General features: G+C 44.0%; 1 protein-coding gene across 5 annotated transcripts in view; it reads left to right on the top strand.

Annotated features, from left to right (window-relative positions):
• The window catches only part of ntrk3a (neurotrophic tyrosine kinase, receptor, type 3a), a 298,611-nt gene that overhangs the window by 33,204 nt on the left and 242,105 nt on the right, over nt 1-23,302 (top strand). For all 5 annotated transcript variants that reach the window (XM_052465650.1, XM_052465647.1, XM_052465649.1 and 2 more), the window contains exons 2-3: nt 7,237-7,311; nt 12,485-12,556. In XM_052465650.1, the coding sequence (XP_052321610.1) occupies nt 7,237-7,311; nt 12,485-12,556 (147 nt within the window). The remainder of the gene's footprint in view (nt 1-7,236; nt 7,312-12,484; nt 12,557-23,302) is intronic.

Genomic DNA, 23,302 nt, shown 5'->3' with positions numbered 1-23,302 from the left:
TAAATAAAGCTTTGGCTGATTGAATAACAGCCCTGTCTGTGTGCTGTGGAGTCATGGAGGATTAGGGAGAGTTAGGAGCTCTTTCTATGCATGCTGAGGCAATTTCACACCTTGTAAATTTAGAGGACTACTCTCTCTATTTTAGTACTTTTTTTAATACTAGATAAACGGGAGTAGGTTCTGAATAAAGCCGGAACTTAAGATGCATAGCACGCCCAGTTCCAGGTTAAGATACAAATCTAGAGTACTCTTACTTACAATAACATAAATAAGAATACTTTATTTTGCATGTATATCAAACTGAGATGAATTGAAAGCAACTTTATGCCTTAGAAGTAAGAAGGATAATTCAAAAAAACTCCATCAATGTTTAATTTGATACCAGGAAATCTACTTGAAGTCATAAATTATGGCATTGTCAAAACCCACACTGCCACGTCCATTATTCTATATAAAGTTTATACCACGTATATATCACCCTATTAAAACCCAAAGATAAAGAGCGGTAGGGTTTGTGCTTTTCACAGGAAAATACTGTGATCCTAAAGGACCATTAGCTGCCTTGTCTGGGAGACCATAATAGTAACAATATGACAGGTTAAGAGGAGAAGTAAAACCCTTGAAATACTACATACATATTTAGCAGAGCTGCACAGTTCAGTAAGCCGAGCAAGACATTTTCTCTTACATTTCCATAAATTAATATATATATAGTACTGTATGATGAAAATCTTTGTAAAGAGAGGCAAAAAAAAAAACAGAAATATAGTGTGCATAACTCATTGCAACTAAATCACACTGCTGTAAACGTCTAGCGTACGTATCACAACACCAGCCATGTTGGAAAAAAGACTTGGCTTGGCTTGCATCTCTCCCACCAAACTATTTATCATGGCTTCCAGATGGGAGCCCTTAAAGCTGGGTTTCATTGCTTCCATTAAGAGGAGCGGCGGAGTAGAGTGGCAGCTCAGCCATCAGCCATCAGCATGCAGGCAGGGCAACACTTCTGGACTGGTGCCAGGAGGATACAGTATTGTGATCCTCAGTTCCTTCAGAAAACCCAGCAGCTCCATGTAGCATGCTATACCCTGATCTGATTGACGCTTTGAGAGCTGCAGTTCAAATATTTGCAGAAATGCTGACTCCAAGATGGAGAAATGGGGGATGGTTAAATCAGATTCTAGCAGTGTGTTATACACACCTTCATCAAGGCCCCTGAACCATGCAACTAGGTAATTACACATAAGCACACACTATCACTTTACATTCTGACAGGATTATTTCAAAGAGATTAGAAAATTGAAGTGGACTAATCTGTTGTTGTTTTTGTTTTACCAAAATGGTCTGCAGTTAACCAAGTACACAGTACACCGGGTTTATTTAGCCTAAGTGTAAGATTAAAGAATTGCAAACATTCGCACTTATTATGACTTTGAGTATAAAGAATAGCCCCTAAATATAGAGCGCATATAAATGCTCCTTTCTCCTAGTTGATCTAGATGAAATGCCACACTGCATAATTAGGTTTTGGAACAGAAACTATTATTTTGTATGTGCAATTAAAATGCAGTTGTGAGTGGAGTCACAGAGACACACTCCTATGTTCTGTGTTTTCTAGGGTATTGTAACTTTATAATGGGAGTGTGTAGCCTTATTCCTCACTCAACCTTTTCCAAAAGTGCATAAACTAATCCAAATTGCTTTTTATATTCAACAGACCACTCAATGCCTATGTGTCTGGTGCATTTTAAAATATACATTAGTCTGTATGAATAATCCAACAAAAGCTGCATTTCCATGACAACGTCCTCCACGCATTTAATATGTAGCCTAATGGTTCACACTGCACATATACATACACATAATTAGTATTCAAACGGCAAAATCCATCTTATTCACGTATAGTAGCTAGAAACATTGGTTTTCACATGTAGCAGCTGTATGGTTCGGAAGGTCTTTGAATAGAATCTGTTGTTTTGTCCCCATCCCAATAAAAAAGCGGTTTAAACGATTCCATAATACACATGCAACTTGTATTTCATTGCTAAAGAGACACAAAACAACACAAGAGAGAGCTCCATTCAAAGACACGGCTGCGTGACATGAGGATGAATACATTGGATGAGTTGAGAGAAGGGAGAGCACAGCACTGGCTGCCTCCCGAGAGAGTTCTGCCACCTCCAAACAGACCACCGATCATCACCAATGACTAAGTCCTAATGGGAAAGCACACGGAGACAGTGTTCTCGTTCTCAACAGCACAGAGACATCAACAAATGAATGGATCTGGACTGGGGGGAATGTTCGGTTACAGATGCTGAAATAATGCTGCACAGCTTACGTAGACATGTGCTGCGTCTGCTAAGCCAGTGAATTGTGAAGACCGCTGTTGTATTTGATTTTGCTAGTTGTTAACACTGGAGTCTCTATGTCATGTTGTTGTCACCTGATCAGTGGTTCAAAATGCTCTCTCTTTCTCTCTTTCTCTCTTTCTATCTTTCGCTCTCTGTCTCTGTCTCTGTCTCTGTCTCTGTCTCTGTGTCTGTCTCTGTCTCTGTGTCTCTCTCTCTCTCTCTCTCTCTCTCTCTCTCTCTCTCTCTCTCTCTCTCTCTCTCTCTCTCTCTCTCTCTCTCTCTCTCTCTCTTTCTCTCTTTCGCTCTCTGTCTCTGTCTCTGTCTCTGTCTCTGTCTCTGTCTCTGTGTCTGTCTCTCTTTCTCTCTCTCTCTCTCTCTCTCTCTCTCTCTCTCTCTCTCTCTCTCTCTCTCTCTCTCTCTCTCTCTCTCTCCCACGTGCCTTCAGACTGATAGGAGGATGTCATTAACAGTCACACATGGCACATGGTGGTCATGATGTGTAAATTATTGTATCTGGATTCTAATTTTAAAGTGACATGACACGTCAAAGTTAGATCAGGATATGACGGTTTGGCTGTTTACACTAGTTCGGTAGTCTAAATGACTTGTAGAGTCAGCTGTACTAGCTCCTGTACTATATAACCACGTAGAGGAAATTGACACTGCAGTGCTGCGATAAAAGCAAGATGCAAATATCCCCTGTGTTACTTCTGTATAGATTCTATTCCATTTCAAGCGAGGAGACAGTTGTGATGTTGCCCTTCTCTCACGCGGTGGTGATGCAATGGAGTAATGAATCTGTGTCAGCTGACAGCCTCAATAAAACTGAATGGGTTTGTTTCAGTGTTCGCAGAGGTAAACTTCTGAGAAGGTCGGAGGTGATTTTGTTAATCCTTTTTTTGGCTCCACTTATGTTAGGTCATGCAGATGTGTCTTTGCTTTTGGCTCTGCAGCACAACAGTGTGAGTGGGTGAGAGTCTAACCCACTGGCAAGTTCAGGGGAGAGAATGTGCATCCAAAATGGAGCCCTCTGCCCTATTTAGTACACTACTTTTGACCAGAGCAGTATGGGTAGTGCACTATATAGGGAATATGTTGCCATTTGAACCACAGTCAGAGGGTAAAATTCCCATCCTCCTGCTGGGTCATCGCCCCAGTCACACAGAAAGCCGTAGGCTCTGTGCTTTTCCGTGCTTTAAATGAGTCTGTCACAATGGGTGGTACCATCAAACCTGCAGCTATTCAATGCTGCCTGAGTGTGTTACTGTATTCCTCACCATCAGAAGATGGGGTCACAGCTTTGGGCAGACAGCGGCGTCTCAGCATACTGTTTTAAAGTCTGTCAGGAGAGAACGTTTTTGGTGAAATAGGCTCTCCGGTTCACCCATTTGGTTCGGATCACATCCCCCGTCGTGCCTAACTGATTGACAGTGGCATTGAGTTCTCTCCCTACAATGCAGTACCTGACAGCTTCTTCTACAAATCCTAACCCATGTAGAGATAAATGTTCCATTGTTCTATATAATTGCATTCATTACATTTGCTGTTTTGAGGTTTTAGGCTGCTTTTCTGTATAGCACTTTGTGACATGTAAAACTAATGCTGATGTAAAAAGGGCTTTATAAATACATTTGAGTGAATGATTGAACTTGTGCGAAGCATAATAAAGAAAACACACATTATATTGTTCTTCCAAAGAGGTGACCTAAGGAATCCAAATAATCAATATTCTATAAATACTGTATAAGGCATGAGAAAACCAGAATGTATTCAACTGAGGAATTCTCACTTTGTCATTAGCGCTTGGCTGGTCAGGTCTTAGTTCAGTGCTTCACTCCTGCTGTTGCTCTGTGGGCTCCCGGCACCAGAGGTAGGCCTACACTGCAAAAGAAAATCTGCAATATTTACATATTTATGGGGCAAAGACTGATTTTAGTCTGAATATTTTTAAAGTGAGGGACACTTTTTTATCCAAAGTTATAAGTAGCAGTGTTCAATCTGCTCACAGGGGGTGATTTTGGTATGGAAATATGCAAAGCCCCTCTTAGCTGTACAGCATGTAGCCTACATTATCCAACTGTGTCAGCCTAGTGCTCCTGGTTAACACTAACTCCTACTCTCACCATGATGGAGGAGAGGAGGACTGCTTTGTACTTGTCAACCCAATTATTCCCCCGCTGCAACTCCTCCTGCACTGCACTGCACTGCACTGCACTGTAATGTACTGCACTGCACTCTTTTGTACTGCACTGTACTGTAATGTACTGTAATGTACTGCAATGTACTGCAATGTACTGCACTGTAATGTACTGCACTGCACTCTTTTGTACTGCACTGTACTGTAATGTACTGTAATGTACTGCACTGCACTGTAATGTACTGTACTGTACTGCACTGCACTGTACTGTACTAACACTAACAATACATTTGGTTTGACGTTTGATAAACACATAATGTTCTGTGTGAGCCACTCCACTCCACAATGATTGTCATACAGGAGGTACACTGCGCTCCACACAGATTATACTGTCTGTACACTAGGTTTATGTTAATGAGCTTCTCTGCCTCTGCATTGAGCTGTCTAGCCACTCCCTCTCTGGAGCCCCATGCAGACTCATTACAGCCTGTTTAGACAGCCAATTGATGAATCGATCAATCAGTCAATTAGTCAATCACTCAATTAGGCCCTGGAGGACAGGCCTCATTCTGAGTCTAACATGAGCTCAGCCAATCAGCCAGCGTTCCCCCAACTTTCATTTTTTACTCATGATTTTAATCTCTGTGGGTATTGATTGGTTCTGGTCCGTGTGAGGCGATTCTTCCTTCTCCTTGGTTGTCTGCCTCTCTTTGTCCTTCGTCATCTAGATATTTATTGTCCTAAAGCTTTTGGTTTTGTTTTACATGGCGAGTCCATAGTTCCTCTGTCGAGGGATTTGTTGTTCTGCATTGCCTCTCCAAACGACGACCCACTTTACTGCTCTGGAAAGCAGAGTTGCTAGGTTACATAACACTGTTTTATCAAGATGTGAGCAGGATAGTCTTAATATTTTGTCTTTAACATGAATTGCCAGAAAAACACTCATGAATATAAGATGATAACATATTTTTCTTCTAAATTTGCGCATAGCTGTTGTACCTCACACTGTCTTAAACATTTGCATCTTAAGCAAGTGGGGATGTCAAATGGATTGCCACAGTAATTTTCTATGTTAACTCTCCACTACGTTTGATCTCTTTTATATTCTCCTTTAATGAGATTGTTTTAATGTCCATCAGTTAAGATATACAGTATATATGCGTTTGTATAAATGAATGTGTGACTTTATGCATTATATACTTAAAACGTCATGTTAATCACATTAGCGCACGTTAGCTCAACCGTCCTGTGGGGAGGACACCGATCCCGTAGAGGATATCACAAACCCACGAGGTGCCTTATTGCTATTTTAAACTGGTTACCCACGTAATTAGAGCAGTAACAATGCATGTTTTGTCTTACCCGTGGTATACGGTCTAATATACCACGGCTGTCAGCCAATTAGCATTCAGGGCTTGAACCACCCAGTACATAATGTGGTTTACATAATACATACTGTAGCCTACATCTAGTACACATGCACAATTTCAGTGCAGATCACACACATCAGCTTCTAGTCTCAGGTCAGCTATACTGTCCAGTATATACGGATCCAGTGTTAGCCTCATGTTGCCCCGGCTGTGCACATAACCTCCCTGCCACCTGGACAAGATTTCACATCTCACCTGACATCGGATCTCTCTCATATTCATGGGCCTGCTCATGCATGCTAACCAATCAGAATGAGTTCTAAGGCATTTCTCAGCAGCTGCCCAGGATGTCGTTCCACATGTACGCATCACATGGAAAGAGAAGCAGGGAGATTAGGATGGTCTTCCTGCTCTGAACCAATGGAACGCTGCACTGATTATAAACAGACCAGAGAGGGAGATGGGCCAATGTAAATGTGTATGGCTGATGTAAATATTTTAAGACAATTTCAAAACCTGATGCTAGTAACAGATGGAGGCTGGATGTAATTTCCTGGGCTCAGAGATCAGCAATGCATGTTGTTGACCTGCTGAGTGCTGGTGGATGTGTGTGGTGTGCTTGTTGTGTGAAAATGTGTCAAATTTGTAAAAATCGATTAAAAAGAGTGTGTGTTAAAAGAAAGGATGAAAGTCAGCCCGATTGAGCAGGTAGATGAGAGCGAGGTAATGGAAGAGAGAGTGAAGTGAGAGAAGTAAGAGACAGATCGAATTTGAGACATGGCACTGTGGTGAATCTTTAAAACGTGATCTCATTTGGAGTCTTACAAAGCTAAGTGCCCACAATACATAAACAATGGGGTATTGCAATTTCAACAGGCCAAATGGTAACACGCAGCTCTTGGGGATGTCTCTTACCAGAATAATGCTGAGTGTCAGTTTTAGTACAGTTCAAGAGCAGCAACAGTCAGCATGGAGCACCCAGAGTGATTTTAGTTCAGTGTTGTGGAGAGACTCCGGGAACCTCCAGCCATTCGCTTTCATTAAACGTCCCCTCATTACGCAGGATGTAATTGCATTGTAGATCATTTCAGCATAAATCATGTGAATGTGCTCGTACTTGTGGGGACATCCACAAAACAAATATTCTACCAGACAGTGTATCCCACATCTTGACTAGACTACTATTAATGTTCAGTTTTGCCTTGTAGCGTCCTCAAATGGGACTGAGTAAAAACATGACGTTCACAACTGAGCTGAATTGTAGACCTTCTTACTACAAGGGAAAACCAAACTTAAATACGTAAACCAATGAAACAAAACATATTTAAAGTTGCTTTTACTGACTGTCTTCTGTTCTTTCCCGTTTATGTCTCAGACACATTGAGAACTGGACTGGCCTGCAGACCCTGAAGGATGTGGACATGGAGCTGTACACTGGACTTCAGAGACTGTGAGTGTCGACTTGGGGAGAAGCACACCTCATTAATAAACCACTGATGTGTGTTTTCTGCAGAGCCCACTGTTGCTCTAGCCATGAAAGCATACCATATAGCTGTGAGACCATGGGGCTGTGTCATCCTGACCTGAACATGCTACAGATGTAGGATCTTAATTTGATCACTCTTTTGTTGCAGAGACTTTTCCTGCACAGCAGGAAATGCAAACTTGTAGTGCATTTGATTCTTTAAAAGGATTCTAAAGATTTGAATTTCGACTTTGATATTTCTGACTTGATTTGCCCTAACAAAACATGTACACTAAAAGTATGTGGACACCCTTCAAATTAGTTGATTCGGCTATTTCAGCCACACCCGTTGCTGACAGGTAAATAAAATCGAGCACACAGCAATGCAATCTTCATAGACATACATTGGCAGTACATTGGCCCGTACTGAAGAGCTCAGTGACTTTCAATGTGTCACTGTCATAGGATGCCACCTTTCCAACAAGTCAGTTCGTCAACTTTCTCACTACCAAGTTACAAACTGCCACTGGAAGAACGGTCAGCACAAGAACTGTTCGTCCTGGTGCATCATGAAATGGGTTTCCATGGCCGAGCAGCCGCACACAAGCTTAAGATCACTATGAGTGGTGTAAAGCTTGCCGCCATTGGACTCTGAAGCAGTGGAAATGCATTCTCTGGAGTGATGAATCACGTTTCACCGTCTGGCAGTCCAACGGACAAATCTGGGTTTGGCGGATGCCAGGAAAACACTACCTGCCCCAATGCATAGGGCCAACTGTAAAGTTTGGTGGAGGAGTAATGAGGGTCTGGGCTGTTTTTCATGGTACAGGCTAGGCCCCTTAGTTCCAGTGAAGGGAAATCTTAACGCTACAGCATTCAATGATATTGTAGACAATTCTGTGGAAGAACTTGACTGGCCTGCAACAAACTCTGACCTTAACCCCACCGAACACCTTTGGGATTAATTGGAAGATCACACAACATCACTGCTCGACCTCAGTAATGCTCTTGTGGCTGAATGGAAGCAAGTTCAAAGTGGAGGCTGTTATAGCAGTGAAGGGGGGATCAACTTCATATTAATGCCCATGATTTTGGAATGAGGTGTTCGATGAGCAGTTGTCCACATACTTTTGGTCATGTAGTGTATCAACCCCTATTAAAATGTCCATAAATTATAGTCTACATAAAATTTCAAATTTCCTATTGCTGCAGAATTATGTTCCTGCTGTAGCAAACTTTCTCAAATTAAGATCCTGTCTCTATATGCAAGACATATTTAATGTTATCCAATGACCCACCTAACCCAACACATGGCACCCGGTCTGGTGGGCACACATGCTCCATCAGTACTATTGACTACTAGCGGTGACTTATATTGCAGGCATGTTCATTTTAATGCACTGCGGCCTGCCTCAAACAACAGCACCTCCCTACGGACCATTTTACACTGATCAAATGACGCTGGAATAGCAGCCAGGACATTTAATTAGGTCCGCTTTCCCTTTCCTTTCCCTAAACACCCCTGACCTATACAGTAAATCGGATTCCTTCCCCCCATGTCCACTACCCACCCTCAGCCATCCTGGTCTCTCTGGACCTGTAGGCAAGACTCCCCTCTGGGATGGTGATGGTATCCTGTAGTCTCTATCCCAGTCTCTTCCAGTCTCCCAGGCTCCTCCAGTCTCACCCGTTCCTCAGTCTCGCCCTGCCCCCAGTCTCCTCCAGTCTCCTCCATTCTCCCCAAGCTCCTCCAGTCTACTCCAATCTCTTCCAGTCTCACCCGGTCCCCAGCCTCTCCGGGCCCCCATTCTCCTCCAGTTTCTCCAGTCTCCTTCAGTCTCTTCCATTCTCCCCAGTCTCTTCCAAGTCCCAATCTCCTCCAGTCTCTTCTAGCAACCTCCAGCTCCCAGTCTCCTCCTGTCGTCCCAGTCTCCCCAGTCTCCTAAAGACCCCACAGTCTTCTCTAGTCTCCTCCAGTCTTCCTCAGCCCCCCTCAGTATACCCAGGCTCCAGTCCCCTCCAGTCTCCCCAGTCTCCTCCAGTCTCCCCAGTCTCCTCCAGTCTCTCAGGCTCCTCCAGTCTCGCCCGCTCCTCAGTCTTGCCCTGCCCTCAGGCTCCTCCAGTCTCCCCAGTCTCCTCCAGTCTCCTCCATTCTCCCCAGTCTTCTCTCGTCTTCTCCAGTCTCCTCCGTCCCAGTCTCCTCCAGCCTCCTCCAGGCTCATCCAGTCTCCTCCAGTCTCGCCCGGTCCCCAGTCTTGCTTGGCCCCCATTCTCCACCAGTTTCTCCAGTCTCCTCCAGTCTCCTCCAGTCTCCAGTCTCCCAGTCTCCTCCACGCCCCAATTTCCTCCAGCATCTTCAAGCATCCTCCAGCCCCCAGTCTCCTCCTGTCGTCCCAGCCTCCTAAAGTCTCCACAGTCTCCTCTAGTCTCCTCCATTCTCTCCTAGTCTCCTCCAGTCTCCTCTAGTCTCCTCCAGTCTCCCCTAGTATCCTCCTGTCTCCCCTAGTCTCCTCCAGTCTCCCCTAGTCTCCCCCAGTCTCCCCTAGTCTCCCCCAGTCTCCCCTAGTCTTATCCAGTCTCCCCTAGTCTTCTCCAGTCTCCCCTAGTCTCCTCCAGTCTCACCTAGTCTCCTCCAGTCTCCTCTAGTATCCTCCTGTCTCCCCTAGTCTTCTCCAGTCTCCCCTAGTCTCCTCCCATCTCCCCTAGTCTTCTCCAGTCTCCCCTAGTCTCCTCCAGTCTCCCCTAGTCTCCTCCAGTCTCCCCTAGTCTCCTCCAGTCTCCCCTAGTATCCTCCTGTCTCCCCTAGTCTCCTCCAGTCTCCCCTAGTATCCTCCTGTCTCCCCTAGTCTCCTCCAGTCTCCCCTAGTCTCCCCCAGTCTCCCCTAGTCTCCCCCAGTCTCCCCTAGTCTTATCCAGTCTCCCCTAGTCTTCTCCAGTCTCCCCTAGTCTCCTCCAGTCTCCCCTAGTCTCCCCCAGTCTCCCCTAGTCTCCTCCAATGTAACCACTGGTCCTATTAGGGGAGGCCCAGAGCACTTGAACAGGGCTGATTAACAGCTCCTCTCATTAGCATCAGGCTCACCTGGAGTGGGCCCTGGCTCCTCTGCTGCCCCCTACCTCCCCTCCATCTCCTCCACAGCAGTTCAGGGCCAGGTGATTTGGATGACTCACCAGAGAGTGACCAGCCCAGGCAGTGCCAGAGCAGGAGCTACTCTGGGCCCACATTGGGTCAGCCTCATGTGCCTTAGAGCCTCAGCGCGCCCACCTTGATGATTCATTTAAATATTTGAGTACAAGCAACAGGGGGACATGTGACACATCTGCGTTGGCTGTTTTCACTCCCAGGTCCTTATGTGTCTGACCTTGACCACATTGTATTCCCCACTGGGCTGCCCTTGTTTAAGCCAAATTCAATATGGTGGAATACTTGTCTTAACATGTCCATTTGGCTTACCATACACCCAGTGTTACAGTTGCACATCAGTGTTAGCTACACAGTGTGACGCCATCAGGACTGTTCTGATGTAATCATTCTCTCAGATGGATTCTAATGAAAAGAGACGCGTGTTCAGAGCAAATAAACAGCTTGCAGATGCCCATGATAAAAATGGATTCAATATACATAATTGATCTTAGCTCCTTGTGAAGCTAGCTGAGGAGCGAGAGAGAAGATGCAGGCTCTTGATACTATCCTGATCGTAATGATGGCCCGTGAGGAGGGAGAGGAGCAGGGGCGACGAGCCGGAAGATAAGATTCGACGACTTTTAGAATGCCTCCCTATTTACCCCAAACGTTGCCGGTTGCGAGCCACGTTTAAAAGAAACTCCTTTACATGCTTCCAGTGAGTGCACTGCTATCACAGCCGGTTTTTAACTGCAAATGAGGAATTCGTGACAACATATCTCCGACCAATCAGCATACAATTGCAGTTTCTGTGACGTTTGTGCGACCTGCGTGCCTACTCCTTAGTGTGGGTAGAGCCAAAAAAAAACACTGTGCAACCCTGGTTTCCATGGACACACTGTCAGGACTGTGTTGGTGGTTTTAATTATGGAATAGCATTTTATTTTCCTTTAATTAATCCGTAAACGTAGGAGGTGGTGTCTTTCAGTATCAACAATTGTAACCTATTGCCTGTGTGTACTTATTTCCATGTGAGTGTCTGACCGTAACATATACAGTACCATTCAAAAGTTTGGACACACATATTCATTCAAGGGTTTTTCTTTCTTTCTTTCTTTTTTTTAAAACCATTTTCCACATTGTAGAGTAATCAAATTGTAGACATCAAAACTATGAAATAACACATATGGAATCATGTAGTAACCAAAAGAGTTTTCAACAAATCAAAATATATTTTATGTTTTACTTTCTCCCAAGCCACCCTTTGCCTTGATGACAGCTTTGCACACCATTGGCATTCTCTCAACCAGCTTCACCTGGAATGCTTTTCCAACAATCTTGAAGGAGTTCACACATATGCTGAGCACTTGTTGGCTGCTTTTCGTTCGCTCTGCGGTCCAACTCATCCCAAACCATCTCAATTCAGTTGAGGTCGGGTGATTGTGGAGGCCAGGTCATCTGATGCAGCATTCCATCACTCTCCTGCTTGGTCAAATAGCTCTTACACAGCCTGGAGGTGTGCTGCGTCATTGTCGTGTTGAAAAACAAATGATAGTCCCACTAAGCGCAAACCAGGTGGGATGGCATATTGCTGCAGAATGCTGTGGTAGCCATGCTGGTTAAGCGTGCCTTGAATTCTAAATAAATCACAGACACTGTACCAGCTAATCACCCCCACACCATCACACCTCCTCCTCCATGCTTTACAGTGGGAACCACACATGCAGAGATCATCCATTCACCTACTCTGCGTCTCACAAAGACACAGCAGTTAGAATAAAAACTCTCAAATTTGGACTCATCCAACCAAAGGACAGATTTCCACCAGTCCATTGCTCGGGTTTCTTGGCCCAAGCATGTCTCTTCTTCTTATTGGTGTCCTTTAGTAATGGTTTCTTTGCAGCAATTCAACAATGAATCCCTGATTCCACAGTGAACAGTACAAATAAATAAAAACCCTTGAATGAGTAGGTCCAAACTGTTGACTGGTAGTGTATTACATGCCTTACATTCTGTGACACTGTGTGTCTCTTCCAGAACGATCATGAACGGCAACCTGCGCGGTATCCAGGCCAGAGCCTTCTCCCAGAACCCCCACCTCCGCTACATGTGAGTGGTGTTACTGTTACCTCCGTCTCTCTCTCTCTCTCTCTCTCTAGGAGTCTGGTACTGTTAAACACAGATGAGAATATACAGTACATCACATCCCCTCTTTGTGTGGATTCTCCCGCTCAATGACCTTTGACCGGCTGCTTTGTTCACAGTTCACAGCCCTCTGTCTCTCCCTCTTACTGACTGATCTTCCTTTGACAGCGAGATCTTCAGATTGACTAGGCCACATATTAACCGAGGCATGTGGAGTTTAGTGAAGTTTAGCACAACCTAGAGACCATCACCACAGCCATTTCTACTGAATATGCAGGCGTCCCATTCCACATGGGACCCACAAACCACTCTAGCGCAGTCCCTGTCCCATTCCAGGCATACAGTATCCTAACATACATAATTCACCCCTCCTCTACAGGAAGTAGTGTGCTCCCGCTGCAGTGATATCCTAGTCCCAGGCTGCGTTTCAAATAGCACCCTATTCACTTTATAGTGCTCTTCTTTTGACCATGGCCCTGGTTAAAATAAGTGTACTATAAAGGGAATAGGGTGCCATTTGGGACTCAGACCCAGTTCAGCTAAAGTACAATGCCTGGGCTGCTTCACACACGGCTGAACACAGTTCCACCATGTTATGGTTGCTGTGTCTGTTCATAATGTATATATGTGGTTTGTAAGATAGGCTGGGCCTCCAAGCAGATGCATTTATTCCATTCGATCTTTCAATATGTATACACAATCCTCACTAGCAGTGTACATATTCAGAATGAACCCAATTTCAGGTTGGTGAAAAGTGCAGTGGTTTGTGTTAAGAGTGAGGGAAGGGGAGGTGGTTTGGGGACTATATGCAAGGGCTGAGTGGCACCGCTAGCGAAGTGTTGCTGATTTCCATAATAAAGGTGAGACTTCTTGAGTGTGACAGCGCTGTTATTTCCCAATTTTCCCAGAGTAAACAGTGAGGAAGAAATTGAATAGCAGTCTACTACCTGGAGTCACCAGTCTGTAATCTCAGCTGTCAATCACACACTTTAGTTCATCATTCCCATGTCTTTTGAGCTATTCATCACTGTTCTTGTGTATGTTTGTTCGTATATATGCATGTACATTTTCGTGTGAGTGGGTACACATGAAAGTTCATGTGTGTAGGGGAAAAGAGTAAGAAAACTGTGTGTGTCTGTGTGTGAAAGAGAGCGTGTGGGTGCGCGCGTGCGTGCAACTCTTTATCTTATTTTACAAGATTCAGTGAAGCTGGCCTTGACTAGAATGCGTAACAGTGTCCAGTGCAGTGTAACTATGAGAGACCGAGATCTGGAGTCGACTCCATCATCTCTTCATGTGATAACGGGAAGGACAGTCATTAAAATACCCACCTTTCACTGTCCACTGTCTCAAACAGAGCAGATGGACATGCTAATGGACTCTCATTATAAAGGATGATAGGATGATGGCTGAAGAAGGCCACACATGCGCCATACTGTACACGTCTACCTCTGGAGCTGCAAGGACTCGGGTTATAGAGCTGGAGGTTCTAGAGAGTCATCTATGCACCCTGTTATAGAGAGGGAAGTGTTTTATTACAGCTCTCCTTGTGCTTAGTGAACAATGTCTTTCACGCTGCGCTGGGTTTTATGTAGAGAAAACCCTAGATTTCCAGAGCGGACATTCACATCACGGTCATATGGGCAAGCCCAGGAGCAGTGTGGGAGCAGGCTCCCTATGCTTTGTGTCAAGCATTCCATCTAAATGATCCCATAAATCAGCTCAGTGCTTGCCTGGCTACCCAGACTCCTTGCTCCAGCCAAACGCCACACCACACTTCTCCGCAATGAGTCCGGATCTGAGTACCTCCCCGACCCTTCACCGAATGTGAACACAGTCAGGGCTGTCTTTGATACGATCCAATCACTGATGACTTTGTTTTGTACAATGCCCCTTGTGCCCCTCCTCACAACGAACGACTTCAATGATGTCAGTCTCGGTACTAAATATGCAGCGAGAGGCAGAGCAGTGGAAGAATTTAGTGTGAGTCGTCAGGCTAGCTCAGTGCAGCAGGGCCTCAGCTCCACAGGAGCATAAATAGCCTAAATAGCTATGGCAGGCTGGGAATGGTACCGATACATTCTATTGTGGGCTTGAGAAATGTACAGTAAATTATCCATCATTTCATTTGAGCTATATGTTATTTATGTTATTGTACTGGGTTTAAATCCAATTCGATCAATTGGAATTCACCATGCAATTTTATATTATATATATTTGTATTAATATTTGTTTTCTCTTGGACCTGAATGTTCTTTGACCCACAGTGCATTGCTATAAACGGTGCTTGACTTGGGCAGGAGCTCACCGGAGCTGAGTACCGGCACCTCTTAATGTTCTACTGTTTCTGTTTCTCTTATAGAATACAAATACTGTGGAGTTCCTGCACCTAAATACAAACAGTACCGGCACCCAAAATGAGTACAGTACCAGCACCTATTTCAGTCCGAGGTCAAACACTGGTTGTAAACACATACAGAGGGTCCCACTATCAGTCGTTTATTCAAGACCTTCATCCTGAAATGGATGGAAATGGGCTCTCAACTGTTCTAGACAAAAGACAATGGAATCAATACCAAAGCTCTCTGCGTTTGAACTTACATTGGCCAACCTGTTTTTGAAGTCTAAGGTTCATTTCTTGTGTCTCATGCTATGTGTGGCAGAATGTAAGGTTGCTGTCTGGATTTCTTCAGGTCCATCTTTTTTATCCCTTGATATGAGAGGACAACCAATATGCAGTATCTTGAGGGATCATTGTCAGGGGGAAGTTGTAAAGGTTATTCCCTCCAGTAGTGGAGGAGGGAGACCAAAGAGTCACTCTCATTAAATCTTCTCAACCCTATGCCGTGTGTCTTCACACTGAAATGTCACTTACACAGTGACTTCCAGGGACGAAACCCCCCCACCAGCCCACACATGGCATTCGCTCGCTATCTCTCTTTCTGTCTCTCTTTCTCTTTCTCCCTCCCTCTCGATATCTCTCTTTCTGTCTCTCTTTCTCCCTCTCGCACTCTCTCTATCTTTCTCCTTGATGTGACAGCCTACAGGGAGGAGGTCAGAGACTTGTGTGTGTGGTGCCAGGTCAACAACCTCTCCCTCAACATCAGTAAAACCAAGGAGCTGATCGTGGACTATAGGAGAAAAGAGGGGAGAGTACGCCCCCATCCACATCAACGGTGCTGTACTGGAGCGTGTCGAGAGTTTCCAGGTCCTTGGCATCCACATCACTATGGAATTAACATGGTCCACGCACACCCGCACCACCGTCGTGAAGAGGACACGGTAGTGCCTAGTTTCCCCTCGGGAGGCTGAAAAGATTTGGCGTGGGCCCTTGGATCCTCAAAAATTTCTACAGATGTACCATCGAGATCATCTTGACTGGCTGCATGACTGCTTGATATGGCAAATTCCTTGACCTGAAAAACGCTACAGAGGGTGGTGTGGACTGCCTACTACATCACTGGGGCTGAGTTCCTTGCCATCCAGGATCTCTATACCATGCGGTGTCAGAGGAAGGCCTGAAAAATTGCCAAAGACTCTAGCCACCGTTCACTCCGCTAATGTCCTACAAATGGTACTAGAGAATTAGCTTTCAGACCAACATGCGCCGAGACAGCTTCTACCCCCAAGCTACTAAATAGCCTTAATTTAATTTTAATTTTACCTTTATTTAACCAGGCAAGTCAGTTAAGAACATATTCTTATTTTCAATGACGGCCTGGGAACAGTGGGTTAACTGCCTGTTCAGGGGCAGAACGACAGATTTGTACCTTGTCAGCTCGGGGGTTTGAACTCGCAACCTTCCGGTTACTAGTCCAACGCTCTAACCACTAGGCTACGCTGCCGCCCCAAGACTGCTATATAGTTAATTAATGGTCTCCCGGAATATCTGCACTTGCACTGATCCTACACACACTCACTAGACTATATATGCACACTAAATAGTGTACACACTCACTCACACACACGACATTGACACTCCCACACAAAACCCCCACACATGTAACACACACACACACATACCGATACAACACAAACACACACTCACACACGTACACACATACAGTATACACACATATACAGTGCCTTCGGAAAGTATTCAGACCAATTGATTTCTTCCACTTTAAAAAAAAAATTCTCTCTGTACTTTGCTCCATTCATCTTTGCTTCAATCCTGACTAGTCTCCCAGTCCCTGCCACTGAAAAACATCCCACAGCATCATGCTGCCACCACGTGACACTTGGCATTCAGGCCAAAGAGTTCAATCTTGCTTACATCAGACCAGAGAATCTTTTTTGCCATGGTCTGAGAGTCTTTAGGTGCCTTTTGGCAAACTGCATGTCGGCAGTCATGTGCCTTTTACTAAGGAGTGGCTTCTGTCTGGCCACTCTACCATAAAGGCCTGTTAAAAAAGCTCTGTTAGAGCATGGCGTTCTTGGTCACCTCCCTGACCAAGGCCCTTCTCCACCGATTTCTCAGTTTGGCCGGGCGACCAGCTCTAGTGGTTTCAAACTTCTTCCATTTAAGAATTATGGAGGCCACTGTGTTCTTGGGGACCTTTAAGGCTGCAGAAATGTTTTGGTACCCTTCCCCAGATCTGTGCCTCGACACAATCCTGTTTTGGAGCTCTATAGACAATTCCTTTGACCTCATGGCTTGGGTTTTGCTCTGACATGCTCTGTCAACTGTGGGACCTTACATAGACAGGTGTTTGCCTTTCCAAATCATGTCCAATCAATTGAATTTACCACAGGTGGACTCCAAGTTGTAGAAATATCTCAAGGATGATCAATGGAAACAGGATGCACCTGAGCTCAATTTCGAGTCTCATAGCAAAGGGTGTGAATACTTATGTAAATAAGTTATTTTCATTTTGTTTTTTAGAAATGTGCAAAAATTTAAAAAATGAACTGTTTCGCTTTGTCGTCATCGGGTATTGTGTGTAGATTAATGAGGATTTGTATTGTTTAACCCATTCTAGAATAAGGCTGTAACATAACAACATGTGGAAAAAGTCAAGAGGTCTCAATACTTTCTCGAGCCCCCCACACACACACACCACACACACACCACACACACACCACACACACACACACACCACACACACACAGACACACACATACTTTTACAATCATAATTTTCTGCTGTACTCATAGTCCTTCATTTGACTATTATTATTATTTATCCTGATGCCTAGTCACTTTACCATCTCTTCATGTATATCTACCTAAAATACCCCATACCTCAGCACATTGATCTGGTACTGGTACTCCCTGTATATATCTCCACATTGATCTAGTGCTGGTACTTCCTGTATATAGCGCCACATTGATCTGGTACTGGTACTTCCTGTATATAACTCCACATTGATCTTGTACTGGTACTTCCTGTATATAGCTCCACATTGATCTGGTACTAGTACTCCCTGTATATAGCTCCACATTGATCTGGTACTGGTACTTCCTGTATATAGCTCCACATTGATGTGGTACTGGTACTCCCTGTATATACTGTAGCTCCACATTGATCTGCAACTGGTACTTGCTGTATTTTGCTCCACATTGGTCTGGTACTGGTACTCCCTGTATATAGCTCCACATTGATTTGGTACTGGTACTCCACATTGATCTGGTACTGGTACTCTCTGTATATAACTCCACATTTATCTGGTACTGGTACTGTATATAACTCCATATTGATCTGGTACTGGTACTTCCTGTATATAGCTCCACATTGATCTGGTACTGGTACTCCTGTATATAGCTCCACATTGATCTGGTACTGGTACTCTCTGTATATAGCTCCACATTGATCTGGTACTGGTACTCTCTGTATATAACTCCACATTGATCTGGTACTGGTACTCTCTGTATATAACTCCATATTGATCTGGTACTGGTACTTCCTGTATATAGCTCCACATTGATCTGGTACTGGTACTCCCTGTTTATAGCTCCACATTGATCTGGTACTGGTACTCCCTGTATATATCTCCACATTGATCTGGTACTGGTGCTCCCTGTATATAGCTCCACATTGATCTGGTGCTGGTACTCCCTGTATATAGCATCACATTGATCTGGTACTGGTACTCCCTGTATATAGCTCCACATTGATCTGGTACTGGTACTCCCTGTATATACTGTAGCTCCACATTGATCTGGTACTGGTACTCTCTGTATATAGCATCACATTGATCTGGTACTGGTACTCCCTGTATATACTGTAGCTCCACATTGATCTGGTACTGGTACTCCCTGTATATAGCTCCACATTGATCCGGTACTGGTACTCCCTGTATATAGCATCACATTGGTCTGGTACTGGTACTCCCTGTATATAGCTCCACATTGATCTGGTACTGGTACATCCTGTATATAGCATCACATTGGTCTGGTACTGGTACTCCCTGTATATAGCTCCACATTGATCTGGTACTGGTACTCCCTGTATATAGCATCACATTGATCTGGTACTGGTACTCCCTGTATATACTGTAGCTCCACATTGATCTGGTACTGGTACTCCCTGTATATAGCTCCACATTGATCCGGTACTGGTACTCCCTGTATATAGCATCACATTGGTCTGGTACTGGTACTCCCTGTATATAGCTCCACATTGATCTGGTACTGGTACTCCCTGTATATAGCTCCACATTGATCTGGTACTGGTACATCCTGTATATAGCATCACATTGGTCTGGTACTGGTACTCCCTGTATATAGCTCCACATTGATCTGGTACTGGTACATCCTGTATATAGCATCACATTGATCTGGTACTGGTACTCCCTGTATATAGCTCCACATTGATCTGGTACTGGTACATCCTGTATATTCTTGTGTATTTTATTTCATTCCTCTTGTTACAATTTTTTATTTTTACAATTATGTTTAAACTCTGCATCTATGGGAAGGGCTCATAAGGAAGCATTTCACGGTAGTCTACACACGTTATATTCGGTGCATGTGACAATAATATATATATATTTTTATCTCTATCTATCTCCTCTTCCTGCTTTTGCCATGGTCCTTGTTGCAATGGCTCAGCCTTCTTCATCTATTTTTCTACTTTGTCCCCGTCCCCCCCCCCGTTTAAGAACCTTCCTCAGCTGCTGAAATGACATTGCTTATTATTCATGTCGGGCGTTGATATAGCCGATGCCTACAATCAGTATGCTTCTCACGGGAAAGAGAGAGGGAGAGGGCCAGAAAAAGTCCACCTCCGCTGTGTGACTGTCCCACTGAATTTGTCCCTCTCTGCAGAATGAGGGATCTCTTTGACAACCTCTTGAGTCAGTTACCCAGCTCTCCTTGACCTGTCTGTCCTAGTACTGTTCCTGTACACACACATGTACACCATAGCTGTCTGTTTAGTCTTGATGTGCAGCCCTGTGACAACATGAACTGTGACTGTTAGCTGGGAATCCCATCAATCCAATCGGCTCCTACAGATGTAGAATCTAAATTTGATCACCCTGTTGCAGGAGAAAATTCCTGTATGCAGGAAATGTTCAACTTGTTGTGTATTTGAGATTTAAAATGGCTTCTGAAGTGTATAATTTACACTGAAATTCAGATTTGATTTTCCTTATCGAAAAATATATCAACCCCTACCAAAAATGTCCATTGACTATAATCCACATAATAATTCACATTAACTGTTGCTGTAGGATTTCTTTCCTGCTGTAGAAAATAAAGATCCCATATCCACAGAAAATGGTTCATAATGTTCTATTATATAAAAATCAAATCAAATGTATTTGTCACATACACATGGTTAGCAGATAAAGGAGTGTATGTGATGCCACAGTCTTTTAACAGTTTTGAATTTATGGAGGTATTTGCACAAGTGTGTGTGAGTGTGTCTACTGATAATACTGTGCACGCTGTGCAATCTATGCTTCTGTGCTTACACAGCAAATACCTGGCAAATGTTGGCAAACCACATCATATGGAATGTGTTGTGTGATATCACTGGTACTGAATACAACAGTTATTTATTAGCATAAGAACAGATTTGAATCATTCCACATTTACACTATATAGCAGAACCATACAAAGATACACAAACACCAGTGGTGGTCGGTGCTGTTTAAGATGAGGGAGGAGGATTTTTTTTTTTTAAATGAGCACGGCCTTATCATTCATATTCCATTCACCCAGGTCAATGTAACATTGATAGTTTAAGGCTACGACATGATACTCACATTTGACCTATACCCATCATGATGTTACCACAACCTGGCCTACGAATAAGCTTTTAAAACGTAGGTGCACACGTTGAGAGAAATATAATAAAGGTGACAGACAGTGACACATTAATTACCGTCTTGCACACTCTGGTCTGCATCTAGCTGATCTAGGGTGTGTAATCATTAGGGTAACAGTTGCAAACTAAAGTTTCTGTTGGACAAATGTAGGTCTTTTCATCCCCGTTTTGTTCCTTTTGCTATCGATTAAGAAAAGGATTTCAACAGAATCAGCGGAATGAATACACCCCTGATCACCTGCAAACCCAGTTCACTTTCATAGCAGCCACGTACAAACAGCATCATCACTTTGATTGTTATATTATTTCTTATCGCACCTACACACTCTCCTTCTCTCACCTTTTCCCTTTACTTGTGAACTCCAGGCGAAAAAACCTTTCCAAGCCAAACCTTCATACCATAACCGCTAACCACTACACACAGCCTACATCGTTGTCACCATATTAGCTAATTTCATAGTCAACATAGCTACTAGAACTAATGCGTTAGTAAACACTCAACAATCATGCAGTAATGTGTAAAGCAAGCAGTTTATTTCCTCCTCTGAGGAGCCTCCAGTAACACACACACAGGCACAAATACAGTAGGTGCCCTACTTCAGTCTGTAACCAATGTTTAGGGGAAATAGCTCTTGGTTGCCTCCCCTAATTGACATTTATCGCCCAGTGATATTCTTGAAATATTGTTGCAAGGACACTTATTACTCAATAATCACCTTGCAATTCTCCAAAGATGGCTTTTTATCATATCTGTTTAGGGCAGGGTTCCTCAACTGGTGGCCAGAGGGATGAATTTGGCCCACTAATGATTTTATTTTGCCCCAAGTTTTCTGAGCCAAAAATACATTTTTCATTATTGGACTTTAAAGACTGTAAAAACACAAGAAAATCCACTCCAAGTGATTTTAATTTGGAAATCGGTTTCACAGTATTCCCATACTTGATAGAAAGATGTGATTATATACAAATGTAAGAAGGGTTAGAAATTTTAATGTTTTAGTCAAATATTATATGTGTTGGCTTCTTGCGGTGAATTTGCAGTCTACAAATTATTTGTAGTTATGTTCCGGCCTCCTGACCATCCACTCAAGAAGAAATCTGCATGTGTCTGAATCTAGTTGATGATCTCTGGCCTGGGGGAAGCACATCCAAGATGGATATGCCCACTTTGAAATGCGTTGAGGCCAGAATCTAATTCATGAGATTGAGATTTCTTTCATAATTCTGCCACAGTATCTGGTGGCTGTGTTTCTAATTTGGCACCACATGAATAAACATATTAACATGTTCCTTCATGGGTGATAAACGCATGATGTTTATGATTTGTACGTTTTGAATATGGGCCATGGCTGTTTGATGTTTGGGGGTGGATCAGGCTGCTGTGTGTGTGTGTGTGTGTGTGTGTGTATGTGTGTGTGTGTGTGTGTGTGTGTGTGTGTGTGTGTGTGTGTGTGTGTGTGTGTGTGTGTGTGTGTGTGTGTGTGTGTGTGTGTGTGTGTGTGTGTGTGTGTGTGTCGTGTGTGTGTCTGCGTGTGTCTGCGTGTGTCTGCGTGTGTCTGCGTGTGTCTGTGTGTGTGTGTGTTCCCTTTAGAGTCACCATTGCACAAGATTAAAGAGTCATTAGGCTCCCACAGTACCCTACCATACCACAGTCAAAGATCAGTCTCATGACCCATGGTTATATATGGCTGTGAAAGACTGGGGACCAACCACTAGGTAATTCATGCCAAGGATTGATATGGAGTAGAATGAAATGGAAACAGCATCTGTACAGTCTGTACATTTGACTTATTTGTCTCTTGAGTAACCAGATTTAGGCGCATGAACACTGGGGCGTATTTCTTTCTGTCACTCTTTCTGTCTCGTCTAAATCTCCTCTATGTTCGCTCTGTCTTACTCTCTCCCCCTCTCTTTCTCTGAACAAATCTCCTTGCATCTGCTGTCACCCGTGTGCTCTTTTACCACAGGGGTGATCACAGCAGGAACCTCTCACGCGGGACGACTTGGCAGGGCACAGGAGTTGAGCTGAAAATGAATTTGACTTTATCACACTCTCCCCATTGTGCCTCATCGCCATGTATAAGTAAAACGCTATGATCTTTCTTTAAGGAGGGGTGATAGAACGTTTAAGGCTGTAATTGGCTTTTTATGTGAGGCCTGGCGTTATTGTTCAACGGTAATCAGTGTCTGTGAACTCTCTCCACGGCTCGTTCTCAGACAAGGCCACACTATTACAGAGGGAGAGTGAGCGGTGGATGGCGGGAGGGATGGAGGAGAAGAATGAAGACGGGGGTGGAGGAAGAGATGCAGCTTAACGAAAGTAGCGTCTTCTTCCGCCACTAGAGTTGATTAGATCAGGTGTGTTGGTGGATGTGTGTGTTTGTACACGTGAGTGTATGTGTGTGAGTGAGTATTGTATCTCTGGAGTGATGTGT

Source organism: Oncorhynchus keta, chromosome 17 (genome assembly GCF_023373465.1).
Source record: "Oncorhynchus keta strain PuntledgeMale-10-30-2019 chromosome 17, Oket_V2, whole genome shotgun sequence".
Taxonomy (NCBI): Eukaryota; Metazoa; Chordata; class Actinopteri; order Salmoniformes; family Salmonidae; genus Oncorhynchus; species Oncorhynchus keta.
The sequence above is the reverse complement of the archived record's forward strand: the minus strand, read 5'-3'. Positions and strand labels throughout refer to the sequence as shown.